Source organism: Rousettus aegyptiacus, unplaced genomic scaffold (assembly GCF_014176215.1).
Source record: "Rousettus aegyptiacus isolate mRouAeg1 unplaced genomic scaffold, mRouAeg1.p scaffold_m13_p_10, whole genome shotgun sequence".
Lineage (NCBI taxonomy): Eukaryota > Metazoa > Chordata > Mammalia > Chiroptera > Pteropodidae > Rousettus > Rousettus aegyptiacus.
The window spans coordinates 54,592,313-54,610,566 of NW_023416285.1; the positions used below are offsets into that span (position 1 = coordinate 54,592,313).

Consider the following 18,254-nt stretch of genomic DNA (forward strand, 5'->3'; position numbering starts at 1 on the left):
CCATTTACATTAAAGATGATTATTGAAATATGGCATTTTCCTATAACCATTTTATCTTTTTTCTAGTACCTTGGAATTGCCATTGTTTCCTTGTTCTTGGATTTGTTATTTTAATTTGATGGCGTTTTGTGGATTTTCCCTCTGTACTTTCTTGTTTTACATTATGTATCTCATTCTGGATCTTTGGTGTGTGGTTACCATTAAAATTATGTAAAGGATAATTATATGTATACAGTAGTCCATTTTCTTCTGTGTGGTTCTTTGATTCCTCCCCTTTTCTGTTATTGTTGTCTCAAATTATCTCTATGTATGCTGAATGTTCATTACTACCTTGCAATAGCAATTCTCTTCTTACTGTTTAAGTTTATACTATCCTGTTCTTCATAAGGGTTTCACTCTTCTGCTTCTGTTTGCCTGTTAGACACCTTACTCATAGTTATGCATTCTTTTTGTCATTTTGTTTCAGGTGGCCTGACCCCTTTTAGTATGTTCTCTAATGCAGGCCTCATAGTGGAGAATTCCTTCAGTTTTTGTATGTCCAGAAAGGTCTTTATTTCTCCTTCATATCTAAAGGAGAGCTTTGCTGGATACATTATTCTTGGCTGGAAATTCCTGTCACTTAATAGTTTGAATATTTGATTCCACTCCTTCTTTACTTGTAAGGTTTGTCCTGAGAAGTCCAAAGATAGTCTAAAGGGTTTTCCATTATAGGTTACTGTCTTCTTTTCCCTGACTGCCTTGAGAATTCTTTCTTTGTTATTAATTTTTGACAATTTTAGTATAATGTGTCTTGAAGAAGGCCTTTTTGGGTTGAGGTATATGGGTATTCTGTTAGCTTCTTGGATTTGAAGCTCCAGCTCATTTCTTAGATTTCAGAAATTCTTGTCAAGTCTTTGTCTGAATATGCTCTCTGATTCTTTCTCCCTCTTTTCTCCTGGAATACCCATTATTCTTATGTTGCTTTTCTTGATAGTGTCAGCTAGTTCTTGTATTTCTATCATTATTTTTCATTTTTCAGTTTCTCTCTTCTTCCTTCTAATTCATTTTTAGATTTCTGTCTTTGATATCACTGATTCTTTCCTCCCAACTATGTTTCCTAAGCTTGCTATTTTATTCTTCATCTCTTTTAGTATGTTCTTCATCTCCAGAAGTTCTATTTGTTTCTTTTTTAGGATTTTAGCCTCCTTGTTAATAAACTTATTTTGCTGGTCTGTTTTTTCTAAGTTCTTAGAATTATTGATATGAATTATTCTGCATCTCACTGAGTTTTTTTCAGAAGTGAAGTCCTGAATTCTCTGTTATTTAAGTCGCATACTTCTATGTCTTTAAGCTTATTTTCTGGAGATTTTTCTCTTTCTTTCTGGGCAGCCTTGTCACTCTGGCTGTTCATGGTGTTTGATGGACTATTTGCCCACCTGGATGTTAATGTGATTGTGTGCTGCTTTTTTTTTTTCAGAAATAAGATTTATTATATTGAGGTCTCTCTTTAGCTTGTTGATAAGAAGACGTTTTTCTTTTGAATTCCAGTAGGTGGCCTCTTGAATCCCTGCTTTGAGACTTAATAGTGTTTTTTTCTTATAACTATTCAATCACAGTCTCTACCCTCAGTCTCAGTCTCTGTCAGTGTTAGCAACAATTTTAGTAATGTTTGCTCAATTCCCCTGGGGCTCCGCAGTACTAGTTCTGGAAAGATGTGGTAGGGTGGAGGGAGGGTGGGATCTGGGTTGGTGGGTGGAGGTTGCTGCTAGTCTCAGTGTCTTAGCCTCCTGTTTTGCAACTGCAGCTGTTACTCCTCTGCACTTAGTTCCCACTCTCCTTTCTGTCCTCATCCCTGGGCTCTGCTGATCAGGCAGTGCTGTTCGAGGAACCCTCCTCCTTCCACAGGATGCTCCCGCTGGGTGAGGCAGCTTCTTTGCCCTCCCAGTCTACCACCAGACTCCTACGGTGCCAACTTCTGAAAGTTCTTATGAGCAGATCACTCACTCAGACATGGTTGTGTACAGGTTGAGTGTTATTTGTTGAGCTTTAAATGTTCAGCTTGTTATTCCAAGGGGAGAGCTCTGGGGAGATCCCTCACTCCACCATGCTTCTGATGTTACTCCAGCAGTTTCATTTTAGCAATAGAAACATAGCAGTTTGTGCAGTTATTTGAAAATTGTATTGTTTTTGTCCTTATTTTATAAAAGCGAAGAAGTGAAAGTCTTAACATAACTAGTAACAATAATATGAGCTCGTATTTTATGAAATAAAAACAAAGAGGAAAATGTACTGAAAACAATTACTAGTTATAAGTGAAAGACCTCTTGTGTATTTAGTGGTTAGAAAAATGTATGAGATGTCAAGAACCATATGATATCACTCATGGCTTATAAAACAAAGAGCAACAAATGAATAAAGAAATGCTTAAACACAAAAACAGACTTATAGATAAAGACGACAGAATGATAGTTACCGGAAGGTATGGGGGTGGTGGAAAAGAGGGTAATGGGGGTCAAACACAAAGTGATGGAAGGAGACTAGACTTTGGGTGGGGAGCATACAATGTAGTATTCAGATGTCGTACAGATGTCGTATTATAAAGTTGTATACCTGAAATATCCATGTTGTTAACCGATGTAGTCCAATACATTTAATTTAAAAATACATTAAAAATAGCCAAAAAACTATAAAGTTTAAAAAAAAGTGCGGAAATCTAGAAATAGCTTGTTGAAAATATGTGCTTAAAAGGAAGGATGTTATTAACGATTTATCAGATTTATTGAGATAAATTTCATCCTTTTTAGGTGTACAGTTATACAAAATTCTTTATACAATTAATTCAACTGTACATAATGAATTCAAAATGTCTGGTCATGTATCTACCACCACAATCAAGATATAAAACATTTCCATAATGCCAAAAGTTCCTTCCTCTTTATATAATAATCATCTCCATCTACCATAACCAAACCATGGCAACCTCTGTAGTTTTACCTTTTCCAGAATATCATATAAACTAAATCATGCAGTATGTAGCTTTTTGAGTCTGGCTTTTTTTTTTATTGAATAAAACGAATTTGAGTTTCATCCATGTCGTTGCATGTTCATTTCATTTTATCGCTGAGTAGTATTTCATTGTGTAGATGTAGCATGGTTTGTTTGTCCCTGTATCATTGGTAGACATTTGGGTTGGGGAGTTATGAATAAAGCTGCTATAATTATATGCATACAGATTTTGGTGTGGATATACATTTTTAAAGAAACTACCAAATTGTTCAACAGAGAAACTATTTCGCATTTCCACCAGAAATAATATAAGTTTGAGTTGCTCTGCATTCTTTTCATTACTATACTATCTGTTCATTTAATTTTAGCCATTTTAAAGAGTGTGCTTTTTTTTTTTTCCATTAATGGCTATGAATTTGAGTATCTTTTCATATGCTTATTTGTCATTCATATCTCTTCTTTGAGAAACTTTAAATCTTTTCCTATTTTTTAATTAGATTGTTTTCTTTCAATTGAGATAGTTCTTTATTTATTCTGGGTATCAGTCCTTTATCAGATACATGTTTTACAAATATTCTCTTTCAGCCTGTGGGTTCTCTTTTCATTTTATTACAGTGTTTTTTGAAAGCAGAAGTTTAAAATTTTAACAAAGTTAAATTTATCAATTTTTCTTTCTTTTGTTTGTGGGGAGTTCTTTGTATTGTTTTGTTTTTGCTAAGTGGTTTGTGTGTTTTTAACCTAAGGTCACATAGGTTAACCTAAGCTTTTCTCCTGTTTTCTTCTAAAAGTTTTATAGCTTAGTGAATTCCTTTTTGTATGCCATGCAAAATATAGATTAGGTGTACATGACTATATATTTTGAATTCATTATGTACAATTTTGTACTTTTGTGTGTTCATTTTTTTGCACCTTGCAAGGTTAATTTTGTGTGTATATGAATATTCAGTAATCTACCAATAGAAAAGACAGTTCCTCTCTTATTCTTTTTTTGGTGTCTTCGTCGACAATTTATTGACACTGTATGTATGTGTAGGGTGATTTCTGAACTCACTATTGTCTTCCATTGGTTTTTATTCTTTTGCTGGTATCATCCTACTTTGATTACTCTAGCTTTATAGTTAGTTTTGAAATCAGTTTTGGCAAGAGCTCAGAAGTACAATATTCTGAGTTCTTCTATGTTTTGAATTTTTTCCATAGCCTTCATCTTGAAGCTGGGATGGATCTAAAATTCTAGGCTCTTACTTTCTTAAGTGATCTCTTACTTTGTATCTTATTGTTGAGAAATATGCCAGCTTAATTTTCTTACTCTTATAAGCAATCTGGTCTTTTTGCCTTGAGGCCCTGTATATTTTTTCTGCTGTATATTTTTTCATTTGTAGAATCTAATAATTTTATAAAGTTATATCTCAGAGTTGATAGTCAGTTTTCCCAGGTACACCATGAGCCCACTTTGATACATAGATTCAGATTTTCTTCTATTTATTTAGTCTCTTCCTTGGGAAATTTAATATCTTAGATATTAAATTTCTAATTCAAGGTGGAGTTTTTTGTATTTGTTTTTCCACATTGCCCTGTATTTGTTAAGGATATACAATTCACTCAAATTTCCTTTGCCTTATGATTAGTTTGGGGGAGAAATTTTCAATAGCTGAAATGTTTTGATTCTAATATTTCTGTATTCCCTCTTATATTGGTTTTATACGGTAAACTGATTTTTCTGCTTATTTTTTTTGGACAGGGCAAGGGTTTGGGGTGCTTTTTAGATTTCTACTTCTAGAACACCTCTTTGGATACTAAAAAGGATTTTCTTTAATGGGTAATTTGGGGGGGTGGGTTGGGAGGGGGGAGGATATATGTGTTGGAGTGTCTTGTGGATCTCTGATTTTTGCCAAACCGCTAACTTTGCTCACTTGCTTCCTTTAGCCTTCTCTGTCAAACAATGTTTCCCCTTTCCATTTATATCATTCTCTCCCCGAGAAGTTCTTTCACAATAGCCATTCCTGGGATCTGCCGTATTTCATACATGTTCAGTAATTCTTGACTTAGTGTGAGACCTTCTGTTTCTCGGGATGAATTTGACTGTGGTTGTTGCCATTAAGCCTTTCTTTTGTCGCACACTTCCTGCTGTGTGCAGGTTTACAGCAATATGAAGTCCAGAAATAGTTCTGTTGAAGTTTGGTATTTATTTTTCTATTTACAGGTAATTTTTAAGTTCATAATATTCTCTGTTTCCTCGTAATACTGAAAACCTGCCACTGGTTTATTTTTCTTCTTGGGTATGTGTCTTCTCAAGGTTCTGTGGGAAAGTTCAGATTTAGGCCATTGTCATTGTCCTGGGGCTTCTGTTAACATTCTCATTGTTTTTAATATTATCACTACACCAATATCTGCATTTGAAAAGGTACAGCTTAAATGAAATCCTAATCTGAATTGAGTTTAGTGGTAAATAGTTGAAAAATGAGATATAGAAAATTGAAATGGAGTGGAATAGTGAGTAGATAGTAAACTCTTTTTGTATCATTGATGTCTTTCAGAATGTAATAAAAGCCTTTCCTCTTCCCCTCTAAGTGCACAAGTACTGTTATTTTACATAAGATGTCAAAAGATGAATTGATCCTATTGACTCTTAACCTTAAGATTAAGGTTACTAATGGTAAAAGAACAAGAAGAGAAAGAGAAGACAGATGTTATGAAGAGATATTTGTCACAAATAAAATATTCTGAAACAGTAGCTCTAAAATCCAGTTCTTTGATACTTCCTTAAAAATACTAATAAACTTTATTTTAAGAAACATTTCAGTTTTTAAGTGTCATAAGAACTTTGTGGTGATTAGCTCTTACATTAGATTAGTAAGCGAAAGTGCCATTATGTGCTTAATTTTTTTTCTAAACTTCCTTTTTTAACTATATTGCTTCATCACTTTTCACACTTTTACTTTTTATTTACCACTTTGAGCACATTTTGTTTCCATTTATCTAGGTTCAAGATTTTTCCAGTTGTCATCAATTTTTTTTTAATTCTTGTTGTAAATATTGACATTTATCACAGCTGTTTTTAACAAAAATTATAAAGTGGTGCCTTAGTGTAACATAAACAGTCAAAAAGTAAAAATAGGTTCTGGTGAAAACATACTGCTTAGGGTAATTAATATGCAATTGGGTCTTTTATTGTGAGATTGGAACTTTTTTAAGACTTAAAAAATAGTAGGATAATTGAGTAACTTTTTTGAATTAAACTATAATTCTCACATTAAAGCATTGAAATTTTGAGTAGATTAAGTAAATACTGTTAATGTTATTGTCTTACATTTCAGCCTGACGTCAATGCTGACATTGTGCGTTGGCTCTCTTGGACTGCTCAAGGCTTTTTATCTCCACTTGCTGCAGCAGTAGGAGGTGTCGCCAGCCAAGAAGTATTGAAAGCTGTGACAGAAAAGTTTTCACCTTTGTGCCAGTGGGTTAGTTCTATATTTTAATAGATTTTATACTTAAGGTTGAATTAGCCCCTCATACGTAAATATCAGTTATGAATTGTAATATCAATATAAAAGCAACCTTAAAATATTTTTTGATGCGCAAGAGAAATGTGATATGCCACCAAATCTTAATTCTGTAATTGAAACTGATATGTTGAGGCTATTGGACTGTAACCCAAAGTTTGATTGATTGATTCTAGGATGTTTCCTTCATTCGTGAGTATAAGAGAATGGATTTTATTTTCCTTATACTTAGTCTCCTATATTGTTAGGTTAGCATTTATTGCCTCTCAGGACTCTTGAATTTATTCCATGGAATCTTTGGCATCATGAATATTCAGAGCCCCTTCCTAGGTATAAACTTCTGAAGGTAGAAAGCATGGAAATGGTAGATTTGAGAACCAAATTGAGCAAGAACATCACAAGATGGAATAAAAACTCATTTCTGATACCAGATGGAATAATTGGCAAAGGATATCCAAGGACACTCTCAGGCCTTTTCTTTTTTTGAATTTTTAAACTTTGTAATGTAACATTTACCTTTTTGTGTGTTTTAAGACGTACTGACATATGCTATTTTGCTGCTGAGTATTTTGGTTTATTTTAACACGAGTACAAATTCATCTTTAAAAGTCTAAATTAGATACAGCTGTTAAATAGCATGGGAAATAACATTGTGTTATTAATATAGATTCTGTATTAAATAATAAATAATAACCATTTGGTCATGTTCAAGAAGCTTAAATGAAAATGGGAGACATAGTTCTTTTTCTCATTATCTTAAACTAACTCTGGTATTTTTAAAAATGCTGAAATTGTGGCTTCCTAGATCATTTCCTGTATAGTATATATATTTATAAGTGACATGTAATATATCCAAGCTGGAAAATTAATATAGACTAGGTATTCTTATCAAAGAGTAACCAAATTACTGTGGGAATGCAAAAAACAACAAAAAAATAATTTTTCCCACCTTCTAAGTTGTTTTAACTGGTCAAATAGATTCACAGGAGTAAATGTCCAAAATTTATTATGAAAGTACATAAGGGGGTGCCATAAAAATATGAGACCCTGAGGAAACATTGGGCAGTTGAGACTTGTATGCCATCTGGACAAAGGAGAGAGAGACCTGGGTCTGGGATTTCTAAGGGAAATCAGGCAGTTTACAGATAGATGACAAAGTGAACATGTGTAAACAGATTCTCGCTAAGCCACCCAGAAACTGTTGGACACAGAGGGAAGTTCAGCAAACAGGCTTTGCTGGATTTCTTCCTGTCTGCATCATTTAGTTTATATTATAATGCTAAGGTCATGATCCCTTCCTTTAAGCGTGTTTTCCTATCTGAATCCTCCAAGCAGGTAAGGGGAAAGGATCAAAAGTTCTTCCTGAGTCTTGTTTCTTAATAACCAGCTTAAAATCAATATCCCAAAAGACAAAATTTGGTTCCCTTCATTATATATTCAAGTGTAGCTAAAATTGAATGGGACTTACAGAGTTTTTGTGTAGTTATAAAAAATAGATTTGGAGGTGAAATTTCCGTTTGTTAAGACCGTGTCATCTTTAAGATGGATAAGTGACATGAACAAAATTCTATCTTATAACAAATCCTTAAGGTTTAACAGTTTTAATGAAAGAATACAGGAATGTATATTATATAAAAAACAGGTGTTTTTTTTAATCTGTAATTTTACTCTGAAAGGGTATTTTTATCATTTTTTTAAATTATTAAATAACTGCAAATAAAACTTGTTTTTCTAACAATTTAAGTTTCATACATAAGTTATGTTTTTATCTTCTACTTTAAGTTATACATTGAAGCAGCGGATATTGTCGAATCCTTGGGCAAACCTTTACGTGAAGAATTTCTCCCACGGTAATACTGAAATTTCTATTACATTTTTCTTATTTGTATGTTTATAAGAAGCAACTGGATTAAAATTTTTTGTTTAATCGTGGATTTGTTTTAAATGTTTTTTCTCCTAACTCATTTACTTCTTATTTCTTCTCTAGAGGTTGCATGTCATAATAATGCCATACCTTTTTGCCACTTTATAAATAATAAATATAAAGTTTTAAATTGTACATTTTCATAAGAATATTTATCATTCAAAATACCATTCTGATGTTAGATGAAAATAGTTGCTGTCTTCAACTTTTATATCTCTGTTTCACCTTTTTGAGCCGTAAATCTCTGAGAATCTGATAAAAGCTTATGGATTAATTCTTCCCAAAATATACACAACCCAAAGTTCTGCATTCAATTTAAAGTACATTAAATTTGTGTAAATAGTGAAACTAATCTTAATAATCTTTATAATGCCTCTGTTTTCATGGTACGTGTTATTTTCTTCAGTGGAGATAGATATGATGCCTTAAGAGCCTGCATTGGAGATACCTTGTGTCAGAAGCTACAAAATTTAAATATCTTCTTAGTAAGTATGAATAATGATGAGACTAAATAGAACATTCAAACTGCTATTGTGTATAATCAATTTATTAAAGCAAATTTGAGTCTAAGTGAGTACAGTTCCTAACATAGTAGACATTCAGTAAATGTGTAAAACAGGAGTTTGCAAACTATGGCCTACAGACCAAATCCATTTTGATGCTAGTTTTGTAAAGTTTCATTGGAACACAACTGAGCCCATTCATTTATGTATTGTCTATGGCTTCTTTTATGCTATAAAAGTGGATTGAGTGGTTGCGACAAAGACCATATGGCCTGCAAAGCTGAAAATATTAACTCGCCTTTTACAGAAAAAGTTTGCCAACCCCTGATCTAAAGAATTAATACATTTAATATGGTAGTTTTGAACATTAAAACATTAAAAGATTTTTTAGCAATACATTAGAAATTGGTAGGTTTTTTTGACTTATTTTTTCTCATCAAGTAAAGGAATATGTAGGTGGAATCTGTCTTTCTTAAATATTCAAGGAATCTTTGTCATTAAAATGTTGCACTGATGTTTTGTGCTTTTTCTATCTTAAATAAAAAATGAACTCAGTGCTTGGTCTTTGTTTGGAATTTTAAAATGTCTTCTGTTTGAAGGAAATGTAAATATCGAGCTTTTTAAAATTTGGTTTATATGTTTCTTTAACTGAGACACTTATAATGTCATCATAAACCAGTTAAATATTTTTAAATAAATTGCAAATGTTCAAAATATTTTTAAAAGTATGTATTTACAATTGTAACATAGCATTTAACAAAAGTTAACATGCAATTGCTCTAAATAAGTAGAAGTTCTGATTTTATTTAATCCGATATATTTTTCTCCTTCATAGGTAGGATGTGGAGCCATAGGCTGTGAAATGTTAAAAAATTTTGCTTTACTTGGTGTTGGCACAAGCAAAGAGAAGGGAGTGGTAAGATATGAGTTTTTAAAAGTTAAACGTTTGTATTTCCTCTGCTTTCCATTTTTGAACTATATTTGACTGCATGGATTTGAAATACTGCTTTTGAGGATAGATGATTAAGCTAGAAATTGGAAGATTCTGATTCTATTCTGACCACTTTTTTTTTTTTTTTTACCAGCTGATTCAAACATGTTTATTGAGCTAATCACCTTATGGCAAATTACTTCTCTGCTCCTAAATTTCTTTCTCTGATACTGCAAAACTGCTATCTTTATTACCAACCTCATATTATTGTTAAGATTAAATGTGAAAAGGCTTTGCAAACTATAAAACACATTAATAGTGTTATTTTGTTAGATATTACGTATTACTTATTAAATCTTTAAGATGGGAGAAGCTACCATTAGAAAGTCGAAGAATACTCAGATAATCGGAGCGTGCGTTTGGGGAAGGAGGGAGATAGATGGGGTAAAAGGGGTCAAATATGTGGTGACAGAAAGAAATCTAACTATGGGAGGGGATCATACAATACAATATAAGATATGCTTTACTGTTAAATCGCACACCCAAAACTTACTGGATTTTGTTTACCAATGTCACCAAAATAAATTAATTCAATCAAAAATAAATAAATAAAAAATACGCAGATTTTAAAAAGAGGGAATAATATAAACTTGAGTGTACAATTTAAATTCTTAAGACTATAAATGTGAGTTAATTGGGAAGCCATGTCACATATTTAAATAAAAATATATTTAAGATGTAAACTAGTCGTAAGACCCAAAACCATCCAAGTTCTAGAAAAAAAACAAACTTAGGCTGGAAACTCAGATATTGCTCTTCGTAATTTCTTGTCTGCTATATCTTCTCGGACAAGAGAAACAAAAGAAAAAAAACAAATGGGACTACATCAAACTAAAAAGGTTTTGCACAGCAAAGCAAACAATTAACAAAACGAAAAGACAATCTACTGAATGGAGAAGATATTTGCCTATGATACATCAGATAAGGAGTTAAAATTTATAAAGAGCTCATACAACTCAGCAACAACAAAACAATCCAACTAAAACATGGGCAGAAGACCTGAATAGATATTTCTCCAAAGAGGAAATACAGTTGACAGATATACATATGAAAAGATGCTCAAGTGCACCAATCATTAGAGAAATGCAAATTAAAACCACAGTGAGGTACCACCTCACACCTGTCAGTCATTCTCACTGTTGGTGAGAATGTAAAGAAAAGGGAACCCTCATATACTATTAGTGGGCTTGCAAAATGGTATAACCATTATGGAAACCAGTCTGGAAGTTCCTCAAAAAATTACAAATGGAACTACCTTTTGACCAAGGAATTACACTTCTGGGTATTTATCCAAAGTAAACCAAAACACTAATTTGTAAAGGTTTGTGCACCTCTATGTTCATGGCAGCCTTACTCACAATAGCCAATATATGGAAGCAACCTAAATGCCCATGAGCAGACAATTGGTTAAAGAAGTTATGGATATATATACAATGAAATATTAGCCATAAAAAAATGAAATCGTGTCATTTTCAATGACATAGATGGATATAGAGGTTATTATGCTTAGTGAAATAAATCAGAGAAAGATAAATACCATACGATTTCACTTATATGCGGAATCTAAAGAACAAAAGGAACAAACTAAATGTAACAGATTCACAGATACAGAGCACAATCTGGTAACTGCCAGAGGGGAGAGAGTTTCAGAGATTGAGAGAAAAAGGTGAAAGGATGGAGTACAGATTAGTAATTACAAAATAGCCATAGAGATGTAGAGTACAGCATAGGGAATATACTCAATAGTGTTGTAATGGCTGTGTGTAGAGCCAGTTGGATGATAGAGTAATTGAGGGGATCACTTCAAAAACTATATAAATGTCTAACCAACAAACTGTGTACCTGAAACTAATAATAATAATAATAATAATATGTTAATAGCTGTATAGTGACAGGTATGTACTAGACTAGTTGGGGGCATAACTTCATAAGTTATATGAATGTCTAACCACTTCTCTCTATACCTGAAAACAATATAAAATAATATTGAATGTCAACTGTAACTGAAAAATCGAAAAAGATGGCAGGGAAAGAGTGAAAGGAAATAAGAGTTTCATACTTCAGGTATAAAACAAATAAGTCACAAGAATATGTTATACTTCATAAGGAATATAGTTAGTAATATTGTGATAGCATTGTAGGGTGTCAGATAGTTGCTGATTTCTCATGGTGATCACTTCTTTAGTTATAAATGTTGAGTGACTATGGTGTACACCTGAAACTAATACAATATTGTATGTTAGCTATATTTTAATAAAAAGTTTTTTAAAAAGATGTAAACTAGCTTCCTAGAGTAATGATTTCATAGATGTATCGTGGTGACTATAATTAAATGACAAACTTACATGATAGTTCACATTTTATAGTTAATTAAATTGGCTTATATTGCATAAAGGGTATATTAATTACTATCAAGTTATGAGCAGATGTTCTACATTTATATATTCCTACTCAGTACTTCTTAGTTGTGTCCCACAAACTGCTGTTAATTCTGGTGATTTTAAAAGATATTTCTCAGAAAAAATTGCCAGTTACATAAGTTTGGGAATTACCTGAACACTGTAATTTCTCGGAAATTCACAACACATATTAGCATATAAAAATCAGGAAAAGAGCTATAGTAAACAACTACTTGTTGTCAGATAACAAAACAAGGTAAGTTAATGTGGACAGATTTTTATCCTATTGCAATCACATACATTTGCTATGTTAAGTTTTTTAAGTGTTTACATATGTAACGAAACTAATTGCAAAGAAAAGAGAAATACCCAGGTTCCAGGAACCAAAAGATAAATTAATTCCTGAGTTAAAAGCCATGGTGACTCATAAGAATTTCTATCTTGAATATATGTCTAAAATATTAAATAGAAAGAGAAGCTACTTGTGAGGAATTAAAACTCAGAGCATGCACCACACTGGTGTACAGGGTCCAAAATTATATAAAAATTTCAAGCATAAAAATGAATATAGCAAATTTGGAACCATTGAAACCTCCAGAGCTCTGACTAAAATAAATGTAAAACTGCCTAAGGATACACACCCAGAGTACATAGGACTGTGCAGAAAACTGACATCTATTTAAGACAAATTCACAATAAAAAATGATGATCCATTAGAAAAAAAATAATGACACCTGGAAAAAGAATCAGCCAAGGAAAGTGGAAATTTGCTCTCTAAGAACTATAGATAATAGGGGTACTACAGATAATAGAATAAACCAACTTTAAAGTTAGAAATGGCATAGAGATGGAAAGAGAAATAGAAACTCGAGTGGGAAAGGCACTGAAATTTTTATAAAAAGCCACATAAGAACTTAGTTTAGCAAGTGAGCTTTAAATTCAGATATAGCAGAAGTGAAATTTCATGAATAGAAGATAAATATCAGTATCCGGAATGTGTAAAGGAAGATATATTTTTAATGAAAGAGGATGAATTTACATGATCCAATCTAAGTGTAGTAGAATTACCAGCGAGAATATAGATAATGGAGAGGAAGCAAAACATTCCAGGGATAACAACAGAAGTTTACAGAGTCAAAGCAGTAAGAGTGTTTAGGTTGAAAAGGCAGACTATTCCCAAACAAATAAAAGGCAATGATTAGAAGAGAGATTACCTAATAGACTCTGAGCAATAAGAAATGCACACCTGAATATAGGAAAGCAAATCTTCTTAGTGTAAAGGCAAATAATGTATCAACCCAGATTTCAATACTCAGCTAAATTATCTTTCAAGACAAAGATATCTGACGAGTAAGTGATGAAGGGTTACCACTTACTGGTTCTCAATGAAAGAACTATTAGATAACATGACTGATGAATGCAAGCAAAAGTAAGTAGAGACATTTGCCAACATTCTTAGACTGATTTTTAAAACCTTTAATTAAAATACTGTCTGATTTGGGAGTGGATTGCCTAAAAATAAGAAAAATGTTCCTTGATAACATGGAAAATAGAAAGGAAAATTCAAATATCCTCTAATTGTGCAGAAGGAAAATACTTCAATTAATTTTAGATCTTAAGCACATGCTCGTGTTAAAATTTTGAATATAACCACTTAAAAATAGATGTTTAACTTCCAAACCAGTTCAAGTGGGTATGTGTGTACGGGTTGGGAAGGAGTTGGGGTGGTGAGGAATTGGAATCGAGAAAACTTGATCAATCCAGTAGTATACTAAAAAGAATATGGGGCAGGGGGAGATAAAAATTTGGGTTGGGGTAGGTGGGAAAAAAAAACCCTTATATTAGTAATCACAATAATTATAATTTTTTTTTAAAAAGATATTTTCTGTTGGGCTTTTTTCTATTTAAAAAAGACATTCTGTAGGGTAAGAGAGGGAAGAAAGACATCTTCTAGCACATAATTGCATAGAAACGTTGAAAACAAGAAATACCAGCTAAAAGAAAGTGAATGTGTGTGAACACCAATCAACATCTAACAACTGGAAGGAACATGCTGAGATATACCACATCTAGTCAAATCTTGTATACAGATACTAGCTTAAGTAACAAATGTATTATGAATACTTTTCAGATTATCTTGCATCTGTTTACTGTCATCTTGTATCGTTTAGAATGGTGTCTAAGAACTTTTTTCTAAAGGACCAGATTGCAAGAATTTTAATCTTGAAGTCCATAAATCTGTTACAACTATTCTTCCCTGCCATTGTGACATGAAAGCAGTCATAGATAGTACTTTTAAAAACTAGTGTAACAGTATTTCAATAAAATTTTGTTTACCAAAACAGCCTGCTTGCCACTATAGTTTGTAGACTTATGCTTTAGCAAGAGTTCATTTCACATTGAAACATGCAAGCCTTCTTTCCAAATAGTTGAAATTGGGAATAAATATAAGTAAAGGAAGAAGAGCTAGCTCCTCTACAGCTAGTCTGTTACATGCTTCTAAAATGTGATAGTGATGTTTTAGCCTCTATTTGTTATAAATAGAAAAAAGTTTTAAGCAGGAATTGTAGTTGGTTTCAGCTGTTTTGTTTAACATGTTCCTATACTAAACATTAATTATAATTAAGTATAAAAAGAATAGTATTGGTAATCATTTTGGAATATTTTGATTCACATTTATCAAAATAATTTAGAATAAATTGTGGAAGTTGTTTAGTCATCCTGAGAAAACCAAAATATATTTAAACTTGTTTGTTGTGTAATTTGGACCATATTCTTTTCTTGATATTAGGTTACAGTTACAGATCCTGACTTGATTGAAAAATCCAACTTGAATAGACAGTTCTTATTTCGTCCTCATCACATACAGGTGTGTTACTGTTCTGTTTCAAATTTAAATCATCTGTTGTATTATATAAAACTGTTTTATAAATAGAAAATGATACTTGAAAAGCATAATATACTTATTTAATAGAATTTCTCAAATTATCAAATAATGGGAATGATGATAGGGGAAATAAGTAATTATTTTTAATGTGCAATATGGTTTTTGCACAATTTTTGGATATTAAAAATAATTTTATGCTCCTTTGGTCTCGTTTGACTGTTAACTTCCTTTTTTATTGTAAAGTAATGCTTGTTTTTGGTCTTTTTGTAGAGATCAAAATAAGTCAGAAAAAAGAAGTAGTTTGGTCAGTTGAGCAAATTTGCTTTTACTTTTGTTTTTTTCACTTTATTTTTCAACAGCTCTTACATGATCATAGTTAAGCTTAAGAATGTCATGAGCAGAAAAGTAATTAAAGCAGGTGGCATAGTTAACCTAATTGCCTCACCTTTCCAAATATAAAGAACTAAGTAACAGAGTTTCTTCTGAACTGAAATATGTCACAAAATGTATTTACTTTGTTCCTTTTACTTATAGAAGAGGTATAAGGTCTATTTATTCTTATTTTACTAAGGTTCTAACAAAGTTTCTGCCTTGTACACTAACAACACTGAGAACTAAAAACATGTCAGCTTAACAATGTGAGAAGATACAGAAATACCATTAAGAGGCGATGCTTGTGTTCAAACAGAATGGTCTATAGATATTAAGCATCTGAGCCAGTACTCCCAAATGAACCCTGATGACATTTGAACTGACACTAGTGAATATAATTTATTATTCTAAGAAAAGAAAGAATGAATTATAGTTAGGGTACTTTTTTTTTTTCTTATAAAACAGAAACATATACAATAATTTTAAAAACATTTTCATCCAGAAATAGTAATATTTTTTAAAGATTTCCCCCACCCCCCATATTAGATTTTCATACCTGTGAGAGCTCATTTTCTGCAGAGTTTGAATTTCTTATATTTTACTGAATGTGTTCTTGTCTTTTTCTAGGCACATACCCAGTTCAAACCTCACAACTAGGGGGAAAAATGTACTTTTAATTAGACTTTTAACTGATATTTTAAGAACTCTAAAGCACTTAGCTATAAAAGAAGGTTTAAAGATTTTTATTAATTTATAAATTATTTAGACCAATATGCACTACTAAATGTAGTATGACTACAATGAATGTAATTTCCACAAACCAAAAATAAAAATTGGTCTCATTACTGTCACCTCATATATATATTTCAGAGTAATAAGAACATGTCAGTTCAATAATAGCCTATATTTTTTGTTTAACATTTATTTCTTCTATTTTTGTTATTTGTTTAGAAACCTAAAAGCTATACTGCTGCTGATGCAACCCTGAAAATAAATCCTCAAATAAAGATAGATGCACACTTGAACAAAGTATGTCCAGCCACTGAGGCTATTTACAATGATGAGTTCTTTACTAAACAAGATGTGATTATTACAGCATTAGATAATGTGGAAGCCAGGAGATATGTAGACAGGTATGTTCTTGAAATTCAGGTTCATAAAGAATTGTCTTTTGTTTTCATTTTTATTTCCCATACCTATTTGTTGAAACATTATTATCCTTCATGTTCCTATTGTAATACTTCTCAAACCCTATAATGATTTCCCATTATACCTAGGATAAAATTCAAAATCTCTAACATGCCCTAAATGTCTTACATAGAGTTTCTGCCACTCTGGCTTAAAACGTACCTATTTCTTTCTGGCTCCCCTTATTCCAGCTACAGGTTTCTTTTTTCAGTTTTACAGGGTATTCAGCATTTTTTTTTACCAGTGACTCGCATATACTCTTCTTCAGCCCCAGGAAATTATGCTTATTTTATTTTAAAACTCCTGACCTCAGATACTCTTCACCTTTCGTTGCAGCCTAAATGTCTTTCTTTGCACAGGCTTTCTTTAACCCCCAAATTCTAAATTAGAATCTGTTATGGTAATCTTTTATAGCATCTAAGCTTTTTCCTTCATAGCATTTATTTTTATTAATACACATATTTATATAATGTTTGTTTCCTCATGAAATCATTACTTAAGGACCATTTATTTTCCCATTGCAGTGCCTAACACATGATATCATTCGGTAAATATTTGTTAAATTAGTAGACGAATCAATGACTATAATGTATACACCTTACATAATTTTTGTTATGTCTTTATTTATCTCTAAAGTTAGTATACTAGAGCAGATATGTTAACAGAAGAGGAGTGACCAATTGAGAATGTAGTGGAAAGTTCGTAATCTTGGGCAGAGGAAGGGAAAAAATTAACCAAGAAGTTAAAGTATGTAGAACATAGGTATTTAAGTATTAAGAAAGTATATTGTTTGGGATAAAGAAAACATTGAGAAGATATAGTGGGATAGAACTTGTAACCAGAAAATAACCAAAGAAGAATAAGAGGCGAGAGAAGGAGAACATACTTAAGAGTTAACCTAGCGGAAACAAGTTGAAGCCCCAAATTTGGTCATTATAGTAGAAGGTAGAGACACAAATTACTAGATTAAACAACAGAGTTTGTTAGAAGAAGGAGGCAGAAATGATGAATGTATTGTTTGATGGTAATTTATGTAAAATATTATAATCAAAATGTGATGAGTATATGAAATGGTCAACAGAAAGTGATAGGATTTCCTCTGCTTGCATTATTATTGCTCACTTTTTATGTGTATTAACTATTCAAATAGCCGTTGTTTAGCAAATCTACGACCCCTCCTGGATTCTGGAACAATGGGCACTAAGGGACACACTGAAATTATTTTACCTCATTTGACTGAATCCTATAATAGTCATGTAAGTAAACCAGTATTTTGAAGTAAATGTCTCTCTTCTGTCTCAAAATTTTTTTGTCTTCATTGGTCAACAAATTTAATTTAGCTTCCCTAATCCTTCTGTTTTAGTGTTATTCTTATGTTTACTGTTTTTTTCTCAGAGCTGCTTGATTAATTTTCTAACAACCTTTCTACTGATGACTCATCCCAAAGCTTACTAAAGAATCAGTTTCTCCATAGGAGGGATCAAGCCACCTATATACTACTGTAT

At 32.0% G+C, this 18,254-nt stretch overlaps 1 protein-coding gene across 2 annotated transcripts in view; it reads left to right on the forward strand.

Annotated features, from left to right (window-relative positions):
• The window catches only part of UBA6 (ubiquitin like modifier activating enzyme 6), a 76,020-nt gene that overhangs the window by 39,713 nt on the left and 18,053 nt on the right, over window positions 1-18,254 (forward strand). For both annotated transcript variants that reach the window (XM_016164401.2, XM_016164400.2), the window contains 7 exons: window positions 6,300-6,443; window positions 8,268-8,335; window positions 8,816-8,894; window positions 9,748-9,828; window positions 15,094-15,171; window positions 16,513-16,694; window positions 17,900-18,005. In XM_016164401.2, coding sequence (XP_016019887.2) covers window positions 6,300-6,443; window positions 8,268-8,335; window positions 8,816-8,894; window positions 9,748-9,828; window positions 15,094-15,171; window positions 16,513-16,694; window positions 17,900-18,005 — 738 coding nt within the window. The remainder of the gene's footprint in view (window positions 1-6,299; window positions 6,444-8,267; window positions 8,336-8,815; window positions 8,895-9,747; window positions 9,829-15,093; window positions 15,172-16,512; window positions 16,695-17,899; window positions 18,006-18,254) is intronic.